General features: G+C 34.7%; 1 protein-coding gene across 1 annotated transcript; it reads left to right on the top strand.

Moving 5' to 3' along the window:
* Window positions 1-1,199: 1,199 nt before the first annotated feature.
* Window positions 1,200-2,749, top strand: LOC127126266 (protein GIGAS CELL1). The gene is made up of 2 exons (XM_051055157.1): window positions 1,200-1,765; window positions 2,009-2,749. The coding sequence occupies exons 1-2, from the start codon at window positions 1,442-1,444 to the stop codon at window positions 2,393-2,395; spliced, it is 711 nt and encodes a 236-aa protein (XP_050911114.1). The 5' UTR covers window positions 1,200-1,441; the 3' UTR covers window positions 2,396-2,749.
* Window positions 2,750-12,925: the final 10,176 nt, after the last annotated feature.

Genomic DNA, 12,925 nt, shown 5'->3' with positions numbered 1-12,925 from the left:
GGACTCCTCATCTCGTCTCAATTAGGGTATGTGAGACTTTAAGCCTTTTCACATTTATGCGGTGGGTCAAACAAAAAAAGCTTGTTGAATGTTATATTAAAAAAAATACTCAAAAATCATAATTGATATCATTCAAAACTCTTCGATAGACAGATTGAAATTTTGAATCAATCATTAGTAATATTTTATAACATATTTCTATATAAATTTTGTGTATAGTTCATTCAAAGAAAAATGATTGAAATTGATTGCGCATACATAAATAGGACTTCTCACAAATATTTTCATTTTTTTCTTATTTGTATTGATAATACTTTAGTTTAGAGCCGTCAATTTTTTTTACTCATATGAGTCTATATATCAAATTCGATTTAATATATGGTTTGCATTTTAAAATTAAAGCTCCAAATTTATTAGGACTATTTTAGCTTCACTCTAAAAAACATGATATCCATTACAGTTAGCTCGTATAAATCACGGTTAATCTATTTAACATAAATTTCAAAAAATTTACTAATATTTATGTTGTTATATTTTAAAAAACACATTGAGTTGCTTTACTTCTTTAAATTTTATCTTTTTTAGCACATTCAATATTTCTCTGTTAAATATCATATATTAATTTAGTCAAATTAATATTTAATTATTTTACATTTTAATTCACAATTTTATTTATATTAAATTGTATTTAAAACATGTTATAACTATTTAAAAATATAATAGTTAAAAATATATTATATTTAAAATAATATATTTTATATATTATATTAATAATAAATATTATAATTATTAGATTTTTATTTTTTAATAAAAAATAATAAAAAAATAAAACTATGTAAAACCGAATAACTCATTTGACCAGCTCTTTTTTAATTAGTAAAATCAGTTACATTTATTGGAATAAACAAAATTACTACGAAAAATCCTAAAAATAAAAATTGAATTACACCGAAATAAATAAATAAATAAATAAATATTACTAGTTGCTAAAACATGTCTTAAATAAATAAATAATGAATACAAAAAGAAGTAACGATACTAAAATCCCGCCTAGAGGAGAATTTGAAATTCAAATAGACCGTTTAACTACCTCGGCACGGATAAGAACGTCTACGCACGTGTCAAAAGTTGAAAAATAATAAACTTTGAATTCAAATTAACCCATTTTATTCGGAGAAAAAGACTAGAGTATTCAATGATATAAAAGCGCCATTTTATAATTTTGAATTTATTTTACCATATGGGTCTTCTTCATCCCAATCCAACGCTTCTCCCTCTCCCCCTTCGATCCCGAACCTAAACCGAAACCCAAACCAAAACCCTAACCAGTCGTAACAAACCTCACTACAAATACAAACCTCAACCATTCTTCCCAAACCCTCTTGAAATTCCCAATCCCGAGTCCATTCCTCCACCCTCCTCTCTCTCGCCGCAAACAACCATGCCCGAAGCACGTGACCGCCGCGTCACACCGCTCGAAGTGGCCGACATTTTCACTCCCCTTGGATCCTCCATCTTTCAAGACTCCAACCCGCTCACTCTCCCAGCTGCCCCATCATTCACCGGCGGACCAGATCTGTTCGTTGCTCAACGAACTCCCATCGGCCGTGGAGTTTCACGTGCGCGTCCTCACCACGCTCCGGGCATCCAAAACACTCCACCAGTCACCAATCACCGTGGTAGAACTCGTGGTAGTTCATCGCGTAGTGTTCTTCCTTCTTGGTATCCGAGAACTCCGCTTCGCGATATCACTGCCGTTGTTCGAGTAAACCTCTCTCTCTCTCTTTCTCTCTCTTAATTTCTTCTTTCTTTCTCTCTCTACAAAATTGAAAAAAAACGGTTTCATGTTTAATCTAGAACGTTCTTTTTTTAAATTTTTTTTTTATTTGAATTTGATTTAATTTTACTTTTATGATATTCTGTTACTTAGTGAATTTGTTAATTGATGCCGAATGTTCTGTAGTTTAGTTTATTTTGAAAACTGATTTAATTAATTTTATCTGTTTAGGCGATTGAGAGAAGGAGGGGTAGAATCGGAAATGAGGAATTTCAGCAAACTGGAACGACACCGTTTTCTGCGACTCCGTTGATGGTTTTCTCCGATCCTTCTTCGTTTTCTGCTTCTGGTTCACGTGCCTCCAAGAATTCTCCAAACTCATGCGCGAAATTGAGAACACCTCATGGTAGCAAAGTTTCGAAGATTCTAATCGACGTTATGAAACTTCCTCAAGGAGACGGAGAATCAGAGTTTCTTACTCCTGAGAAGAAGCTTCTGAAATCTATCGATAAAGTTGAGATGGAAGTGAAACAAGAATTGATGAAACTGAAACGAACACCCAGTGCAAAGAAAGCCGAAAGAGAGAAACGAGTTCGCACATTGATGTCCATGAGGTGAATTGAATTAAATTGCGGAAAATAGTTTTGATTTGATATTAGAGGCAGTGTTCCAAGAGGAAATTTTATGCGACATCATCTTCTGATGATATATTTGATCAATTGTTTCTGCAGAGGATTTGGTAGAATTTCCAATTTGCGTCATTTTGATATCTTCTGCTTGAAGATTATAGGTAGATACATTTTAGTTTTCTCTTTACATCATTCTTTGATGGTTTTCCTGCATTGTAGGCTCTATTTCAATACTTTGTACATATTTCAATTCTTCTTACAATTTGAACAATGTATAAGAAGAATCTTTATCGAATTTGTACACTGTTTGTTAGTTCAATGGAATTTACTCGTTTGGGAAATATGTTATGGTTGTTTATTTTTCAAGAATTTTTATTACTTGCAACTTGAAAATGAGGTTATGATAGGATTGTTGAGGGTTTTTATCGTAGGAATGTTGATATTTGGGTGTTTTGAATCAAACCAGTGTGTAGGATTTTTCAGGGTAAAACTATATAATGAGGTTATTTTCGTCATCGACTTGTTTTATTTAAAAAATCTAGAATAATTTTCAGGTAATTTCTTAAAACTGCCAAGTGATGTATAAAATAATTATTTATTTATTTATTAAAAAATTAATGTATTTTAATTATATATATAGATACATTGAATATTCAAAAAAAATATATAAAAAAATATTTATTTATAATAGAAATAAGAGGAATAATATTGTTTGTTTTGGAAGTTGTTGGTAGAAATAATGTTAGATTTGAATGGGGTCAAACTAGAGAGAAAATTGGGAAAAATTCAAAAAATATTGGTAAACATTGATATTCCGATTGAGGCTATGGGATAAATAGACAAGGGTGTCTTCTGACATTGGTGTGATTGTGAGTTTGTTGTAGTTGTGCTGTAATATTAGGTTCTGGGTAAAGCTAAAAAGGGTGAATGAGTGTTATTTAGAGGTGTGTTTTCTTTCTCTTTTGAAGCTTGTTGAACAATTTTCAAGTATGGTTGTTGGTGTAAGATGTTTGATTTGATTTATTCGATTTAAATAGTAAAGGGTTTTTAAGGTGTAAAATTTCAATTACAAAACTTAATTTAAGTAAATACTATATAGATAAAAATATGGTTCATTATTCAGATTTCAACTTTCAACATGTTACTTACGCTGGATCTAGACATTCGTGCGATTACACTTGGAAAGCACTACACGTCATATTGTTGTTTATTTATATTTTACTTTATTATTTTTACTACTACTTTTACTTTTATTTATACTTAATAATCCCTCGCTCTCGTAATAATAATAATAATTGTTTTATTTGAATTCGGTGTAATTTAAAAAAAAATAGGTTTTTTTTAATAGTGATAAAATTAATATATTTATTAAAATATTAGTTTTTTAAACAAACATTTATTTTGAGACATACAAAAATACGAATGAGATATTTTTTTATGAAATATGAAAAAATATGTAAATGACACACTATTTATTAAATAATCAATACATTTAATCAATATAATATATAATAATAATTAAAAAAAATAATAAAATAGACATGATATCAATGTGTTTAATTTAAATTTATTCGATAATATATATATATATATATATATATATATATATATATATATATATATATATAATATTAAAATACTAACACTTCTTATATTAAGTTTCACTTTTAGAATATTTATGTAGAAAGGTTAGTCGAACGTATTGAAAAAGAAGCCGCACTTCGAAAAAGTTTAGTAGAATTTGCACAAGTTTGACATCCAATGTCAGGATGAATCTTACTATACCTTTTCAGATAGAGAATCGACTCACGAGTCCAACGCATAATTTTTTCCATGATATTTGGGCTTTTTAAGCCATTTGAGTTCAATTCTGATATGAAAACAACATTTTAATATATCCACAAATTTAGCAATTTCTATTTTATTTTCCAAAATTTTAGCAATTTTTGTTTTACTCTCTGTCCTGAATTATAAGATACTTTACAAATTTCAATGCAACATTAATGATATTTTCCCAATATACCGTATATAATTTATTACTATTTTTTTCTTCTAATTTTCTAATTTTCTCTTTCATGTGTAATAAATTAAGGACAATTTGTAAAAACATACATTATTTCTCTTTGCCATACTAAATTAAATATGTTTTTTAATTTGTGTGAAAAGTCCAAAACATCTTATAATTTGTGACTGAGGTAGTATCATAGTAAAATTAGATAGTTTTCTCTTTTTGGTGGATTCCAGAGCTTTATCCGGCAAGTTTCTCGTTTTCAAACTTGTGTTTCATTTTAAACTTAGCGCTTGCTAATCTTTTATGATTTTGACTGCGTCAGGTGGCATCAAAACATGTTTTCTCATGTTTCTTTTTGTAGTTTGATTAGCCATAGGAGATCAACCATTGACCAGAGGAGACCTTGAGGAATTACCGTGATTTTTACTCTGACCTTAACTGCTTTGACTAAACATATGAGGAATTTAACAACTCAGATGAACAATGCCAACAACAACGGGAACTAGTGAAGAGACAAGAGAAGGGAACTGATTAGGGTTATGCGGAATGGAAACAATCGTGTTGTTATTGTTGAAAATTTAAGTTTTGAAGAAGAAGAGTCCAACGAGGAAGAGATAGTTTATCATGGAAATTGACATAACCATGACTTTCATGTGAAGGTTGATATTCCTTTATTCCACAGAACAATGATAGTGGAAGAGTTTCTAGATTGACTGGTCGACGTTGACATATTCGACGACGTTATGTGCATCCCTGAGAACAAGCAAGTTAAGACGATGACGATCAGGCTGAAGAGTACTGTTGTTGTTTGGTTTTGATCAGACTTATATCTAAGTATTCGAGACTAGCATCGGATATTACGTCCAACTAGTCCTTTTTAGTTTTATAAAAATGTTCGAATTTAATTAAGTTAAATGACTTTGGTTTGATTTTTAAAAAGAACTTGATATTGATTAAGTGTTTTTATTCACATTTTGAAATTGATTTGATTATGAAATAATTTTGAAAATTAACTTGATGTTGATTAAGCGTTTTGATTTTAAATTTATTTAATTTAATTAATTAATGCAATTAAATTAAATAAAATTAACAAAACAAATAAATAATGTGGGGTCTGAACATGTAAATAATGGTGTAAGAATAAAACAAAATTGGACTTAAGGTCAATATCAAAGAAAATAAAACAAATAAAAGAAGGTGAGGGCGTAATAATAAGAACATGTAATGGGCGTGAAGCCCAACGAAATGAAAAAGATAAATAAATAAAGGGGGTTCATACCTAAAAAAACGGATGACATAATAGTAAAAAGAAGCAAAGTCCAAGTGTTGTGCCCAAACAACAAAAAAGAAGAAAAGCAAAAGAAATGCGCATGGGCCATCCGATTGTGATCAGATGGCTAGGATTTAATCATCGGTATATAAATCCTAGGCGTCAGATGGCATGGGCACTGGATCCTATGACCAAGAGAGAAAGGCTATGATGGGGTGCCCTGTACAGAGGCCCCTGATGCTATAATCCAATAGCTCTAATGGAACAACATGGCCATCAGAGGTGAGTCATAACATTTAATTAAAAGAGGGGAACAAAGTTCACTCTCTCATTTCCACGCTCTCCCCCTCTCTCTTCACCTCACCGCCCTCTTTCCCATCTCTTCATAAATAACGAACAACTTATTTACTCAGAAAGATGTTAGAACAAAATTATTCATATCCCTTGGGTTTTGATGATGACAAAGTACTTAAAGAACAATTGGGTATTCTGACATATGTTCAAGCATGCATGATCACATGCTTAAAATTAAACTCATAATTGACCCTGATGAAAGCATTTATGGAGAAGCTAAAAGACTCAGATTCTTAAGGATCAAAATCTGATGACTCTAAACGTGATATTTCAGCTTCTGAGGGATCAAAATATGAATGCGGTATTGTCGCATCTCGATAAAATACGATTCCTCGCGATGGTCGCGGAAAATTTTAGTTCAAACAGAGTCGCCACCGAACTTTATTTATCCCAATGAAGGAATAGGAAAATATCGATAAAACATTTGAAAAATAGAATAATGGTCGTCGCAACCATATTCGGGTTCGGGAGTCGATTACGCGAGGGGAAGGTATTAGCACCCCTCACGTCCGTTGTACTCAACGGGAACCTTTTAGTTCAATTTTGCGATTGGAGTGTTAACTTACGTTTGTTTGTTTTCTTCGGGTAATTAGAGTCGATAATAGATATGGGTGAAGACCTCAGAAGGGAGAAAAGAGAGGTTTTTTTATTAGTGTGCTCGCGAAGATACATCAATCTCCTGCCTACGCATCCTTATGGTGTAATAAGGAAATCAGAGCATTCGTAGTTCGGGGAACTGCGATTGGTTGGTGTTTTTTAATGAACAACTGTTTAGATCGCTTTCTAAAGGCTAAACATCGGCTTGTCTAATCTCGGCGGAGGCTTGAGCACTAGTTTGTTATGCGCGTTAGAAGGAATTAAACATCGTCTTTTTGAAAAGAGTTTTGGTCACACGGGGGTGACAAGTAGGATTAATATGTTGGATGTTTTGATTGGTTTAGATGTTTTTGGTTGGATGACGATTACTCGGATATTCGAGTAAGACAACTCGTATCCTAACAGTCGGGAAAGGGAATAGAAGACTCTAGACTACTTTCTTTTTCATCCTTAATTATAGAAAGGATTTGATAATAATTAAGGTATTTTGAATGGGTGACGAATACTCGGATAATCGAGTAAGACAACTCGTATCCTAATAATCGGGAAAGGGAATAGAAGACTCTAGACCGCTTTCTTTTTCATCTGAGTGATTATTAAAATAAGTTTGCGTATGGTTGATGCATTTTTAGAATGAACGACAAGTACTTGAATGATTAAGTAAGACAACTCATATCCAAGCATTTGAGAAGAGAAATTAAAAACTCAAGACCATCTCCCTTTCCGTACAGTTTGTTATGAAAATGATTTGATTAAGTTGTATGTTTGTGGAAAATGACAATTGTTCGACTGACCGAGTAAGAGAACTCGTATTCAAATAATTGGGGAGAGAAGTTGAAAACCCAAAGTCATCTCCCTTTTCATTTAGTTATTATGAAAGTGTTTTGATTTAATCGGGGTTTAGAAGTTTGTAACGAAATGACGAGTGTTTAACTGATCGAGTAAGAAAACTCGTATTCAAACAATCGAGGGGAGGAGTTAAAGGCTTAAAACCATCCCCCATTTCATTTTTATTTATTGTAAGAACGCTTTGATTTAATTATGCTTAAGTGGGTTAGAAATGACGGTTATTCGACTAACCGAGTAAAAGAACTCGTATTCAAATAATCGAGGAGAGGAGTTGAAAACTCAAAGCCATCCCTTTTTTTCATTTCCAAATGAAATGGTATTTAATTGTGATTAGGTATTTTGATTTAATTTTAATAAAGAATACTCGATGTTGGATCATGATTCTAAATTTGTGTTTACGAATGAATTGGATTTTATTTAGTGAATCGTTCATCTAATCGATCAATTAATAATCAACTAGGTCTCATTGTAAGAAAGCCCAAGAGTAAGCTATGTGAGGTTGATGACGATGCTTTAAAAGCGATCGACTTACGAAGGTGTTTGAAAATGGGCTCAACTTTGAATCGAGAATTGTTTGATTTGTTTTTTTTTTTAAAATTTGGTTTGAATTGATGATATGGAAATGATTTGTCATAAATATACCACAACACGCATATAAAATCGAACACTTATACAAACGACTAAATAAGTATTAATACAAATAAATCTCATAAATCCCAAAAAAATGAATAATTATATAATTAAAATAACTAATGATGATGATAATAATAATAGATAGTCAAATGATTTTAATTATTTTTTTAAAAATGATAATAGAAATTTGATTAATTGATAAAACTCTACTTAAATCAAGTAAGTAAAAAAATATATGGACTAAACAAAAATAAAAATCGAACAGTTTGGGCCTTGGGATAGAAACTAAACCCAAACAGAATCTGTCAAACCTGGGCCAAAGGGGGGTTCCAATAGGAAAACGAATACATGCCCAGGCTGAATTGGCCCAAACCAAATTATACAAGGCCCTAAAAAGTCCCGGTCAACCGTGTTGACTCACGGGTACTGTAACACCCCGATAATAATATGGTAATTATTTAAATTAAGTTAATAATATATTTATTAATTTAATTAGATAATTGGATTATTATTATTATTATTTTGGAATTATTGAATTATTATTATTATTGGAATAATAATTATTTGAAAATATATATAAGCTGGAATAAGTAAAAAGAGTTCATTTTGGAAAATAAGGTTTTCACGTGAAACTCAGAGAAACGGCTGAAGAGGCAGAGCAAGAGGAAGAACCAGAGAGCAAAGGTTGGAGAAGAGAAGAGCTTGGAGCTCAAAGATTTGCCGGATTAATCAGGTAAGGGGGGTTTATCGTCGTTTAATGGGTATTATGGGTTAGCATGTAATGGGTAGTGATAAGCCGTTGAATTGACCCTAATTGGGATTTGTTGAATGCTGAATAATTGTGTTGGATAAGTTGTGTTGAAACTGAAATTGAATCCGTAGTTGTGTGAGTCGTGTTTTCCCGAACGTATAGTTTTCTACGGAATTGGAATCGGAGGTCCGGAAGTCCTCTAACGGCGGAAAATGCGGAGAATTCTGCATTCTGCTTTGTGTTAGCGCAGGAACTGCTGTTTTGTCTGCGTTAACCGGTTAACCCAGGGTGTTAACCGGTTAACACTGTTACGAATTGAGAATTTGTGCTGTTTTGCCTGCGTTAACCGGTTAACCCAGGGCGTTAACCGATTAACGCTGATAAGTTTTGGACAGTAAGCGTGTTTTGCCTGCGTTAACCGGTTAACCCAGGGCGTTAACCGGTTAACACTGTTGCAGTATGGAAAAATTGTTAATTTAAATGTTGTGTGCCTAATTGGTGGTTGCCTATATCAGTGTGTGATATAGTAGGGATTATTTCCCGCTGTTTTGAGCAGTATAGGTATTAGTAGAGTGTGCTAATACTGTGTTCAATTATTTGAGATGATATGATGTTTTGACAAATGTGTTGATGATGTATGATGATATGCATAATGTTGTGAATGTATATAGTATGCATGTATTTGTGAATGGGCTGTTGTATGGCTTAGAGTGTGAGCATGTGTCCATTGTGGATTGTTGTTGATGTTGCATTGCTAGATGATTAGCGTGCATAGCATAGCCTTGGGGCTGTAGCTAATTCCCATGGTGAGGAATTAGTGAGTGAATCATTGTGGATTTGTTGTTGATGTTTGCATGCTAGATGATTAGTGTGCATAGCATAGCCTTTGGGGCTGTAGCTAATTCCCATGGTGAGGAATTAGTGAGTGAGTCACTAGGTCTCAAATGAGTGGGACTAGTGAGCTTAGTAGCCGTATCTGGATTTGATCGGTGAGCTTGGACTATATGTTCAAGAATAGTCGGTACCGCATGTGTGGAGTCTCATTGCATAATTTATGTATGGCGTATAATATGAATGGATGTATTCCAATATTATACGTGTGGTTGTGTTGTCATTGAGTATGAGTATGATTGAGTTGATATTGCCGTTGCTGAATGTGTAATCTGATTTGGGTGATGAAATGTGTTATTTACTTAACATGACATGATAATTTATAATGCTTATTATATCGATTGAGGAACTCACCCTTACAACTATTTTTCAGGTAACGAGCAATGAGTTGAGTAGAAGTTAATGCTTGGAGTCTAGTGTAGTCTCCCTAGTGGGTCGTGCTCTGATAGATGTAACATCGGGATGGGATGTTTTAACTTGTTTTAAATGTTTTATTGTTGGTTATGAACCATTTTACATGTAATGTTTTACATGATTGATGAGATTTCTATCCGCTGCGTTTTATGCAAATGTTTATGTTTTGAATTAATAAAGGAGCATGACCGTTATATTGTTGAATGGTGTGGAATAATTGTGTGACACCCTTGATTGCATATTACTCTGATTGACACATTGTTATTTTAATTAAATAATTAGGGTATTTAGAAGGGTGTTACATTAGTGGTATCAGAGCATAGTCGGTCGAGTCGAGTCGTAATTATTCTGTTTCCCTGTACGGGATAGGTGTTGTGTAACCCTATCAGTACTTATTGTTTTAGCTTGTTGGGTTTTCAGAATAGAGATGGCTGGAAAAGGTAGAGATGATGCCGCGATTGCTGAGGCTCTGGGTATGCTAGCTGGAGTACTTGGAGGGAATCCGAATGTTGTGGGAATGGGAGCTGCTCATCAACTGAGTGAGTTCCAGAAGAACAATCCTCCAATGTTCAAGGGAGCATACGATCCAGATGGTGCTCAGAAGTGGTTGAAGGAAATCGAGAGGATCTTCCGAGTGACTGAGTGTGCCGATAACCAGAAGGTCAGGTTCGGTACGCATATGCTGTCAGAGGAAGCTGATGATTGGTGGGTTGCTACCCGCACTGAGCTGGAATCTGCTGGAAATGTTGAGATCACTTGGGCTGTGTTCAGAGAGAGATTCCTGAGGAAGTACTTTCTAGAAGATGTCAGAGGGAAGAAAGAGATAGAGTTCTTAGAGTTGAAGCAGGGTAACAAGTCTGTTACGGAGTATGCTGCTAAGTTCACAGAGCTGTCGAAGTATTACACTCCCTATAATGAGACTGCTGGAGAATTTTCGAAATGTGTGAAGTTTGAGAACGGGTTACGTCCCGAGATCAAGCAGGCTATTGGATACCAACGGATCAGAGTGTTTTCTGACTTGGTTGACTGTTGCAGGATTTTTGAACAGGATTTCAAAGCCAGAGCAGAGAGCTATCAGCAAAGGGTTGATAGGAAAGGCAAGAATCAGAATGATCGTGGAAAACCGTATGCAGCTGGCAAAGGTTTTCAGAGACAGAGTGGGATGAAAAGGCCTAGTGGGGGATACTCTAGTGCCCCTGCTAAGTGTTATAGATGTGGTCGGGCTGGACATCGTGTCCATGAGTGTACCAGTGATGAGATGAAGTGTTTCAAGTGTGGCAAAGGTGGTCATTTGGCTGCAGAGTGCCGGTTGAAGACTGTAACTTGTTTCAACTGTGGAGAGGTGGGTCATATCAGTCCACAGTGTCCTAAGCCGAAGAAAGAGAACCAGTCGGGAGGCAAGGTCTTTGCTTTATCGGGTTCCGAGACTTCTGCAGATGATCGTTTGATCCGAGGTACGTGTTATATTAATGGCTTTCCTCTTGTAGCTATTATTGACACAGGTGCGACTCATTCCTTTATATCTTTGGATTGTGCTGTGAAACTTAAGTTAGAGATATCTGAGATGTATGGTAGTATGGTGATTGATACTTCTGCAAAGGGTTCAGTGACTACTACTTCAGTTTGCTTGAGTTGTCCTTTGAGTATTTTTGGTAGAGATTTTGGGATAGACCTTGTGTGTCTTCCACTAGTGCAGATTGATGTTATCTTGGGTATGAACTGGTTGGTGTTTAACCGAGTTTCCATCAACTGTTTTGATAAGACTGTAATATTTCCTAAGGTTGAGGTAGGAGAGAGTGTGGTTCTATCAGCGAGGCAGGTGAATGAGGCAGTTGCGGATGGGGCAGAGTTGTTTATGCTGTTAGCGACTTTAGAGGCTAAAGATAAACTAGCGATTTGTGATCTAGCCGTGGTGTGTGATTTTCCTGATGTGTTTCCAGAAGAAGTGAATGAATTACCGCCAGAGCGTGAAGTTGAGTTCTCGATTGATTTGGTACCTGGTACTAGACCGATATCGATGGCTCCGTACCGTATGTCTGCTGTTGAGTTAGCTGAATTGAAGAGTCAGCTGGAAGATCTGTTGGATAAGAAATTTATTCGTCCGAGTGTGTCACCGTGGGGTGCACCAGTGTTATTGGTTAAGAAGAAAGAAGGTACTATGAGGTTGTGTGTGGACTACAGGCAACTGAATAAAGTGACGATCAAGAATCGGTATCCTTTGCCGAGGATTGATGATTTGATGGATCAGTTGGTTGGTGCGAGTGTGTTCAGCAAGGTAGATTTGAGATCGGGATATCATCAGATACGTGTGAAAGCTGAGGATATTCAGAAGACTGCTTTCAGAACGAGGTATGGACATTATGAGTATTCTGTAATGCCTTTTGGTGTGACTAATGCGCCTGGAGTATTTATGGAGTATATGAATAGGATTTTCCATCCGTACCTAGATAAGTTTGTTGTGGTGTTTATTGATGACATTTTGGTGTATTCGAAATCTGAAGAAGAGCATGCTGAGCATTTGAGAGTGGTTTTAGAAGTTCTACGAGAAAAGAAGTTATTTGCTAAACTATCCAAGTGTGAATTTTGGTTAGAAGAGGTTAGTTTTCTTGGTCATGTGATTTCAAGAGGTGGTGTTGCTGTTGATCCTTCTAAGATAGAAGCGGTGTCTAAGTGGGAAGCTCCGAAGTCTGTTGCTGAGATTCGCAGTTTCCTGGGATTGGCTGGTTACTATAGGAAATTCATTGAGGGA

This window comes from Lathyrus oleraceus, chromosome 3 (genome assembly GCF_024323335.1).
Source record: "Lathyrus oleraceus cultivar Zhongwan6 chromosome 3, CAAS_Psat_ZW6_1.0, whole genome shotgun sequence".
In the NCBI taxonomy this organism is placed as follows: Eukaryota; Viridiplantae; Streptophyta; class Magnoliopsida; order Fabales; family Fabaceae; genus Lathyrus; species Lathyrus oleraceus.
Note: the sequence above shows the minus strand (reverse complement) of the source record. Positions and strands in the feature narration are given on the sequence as shown.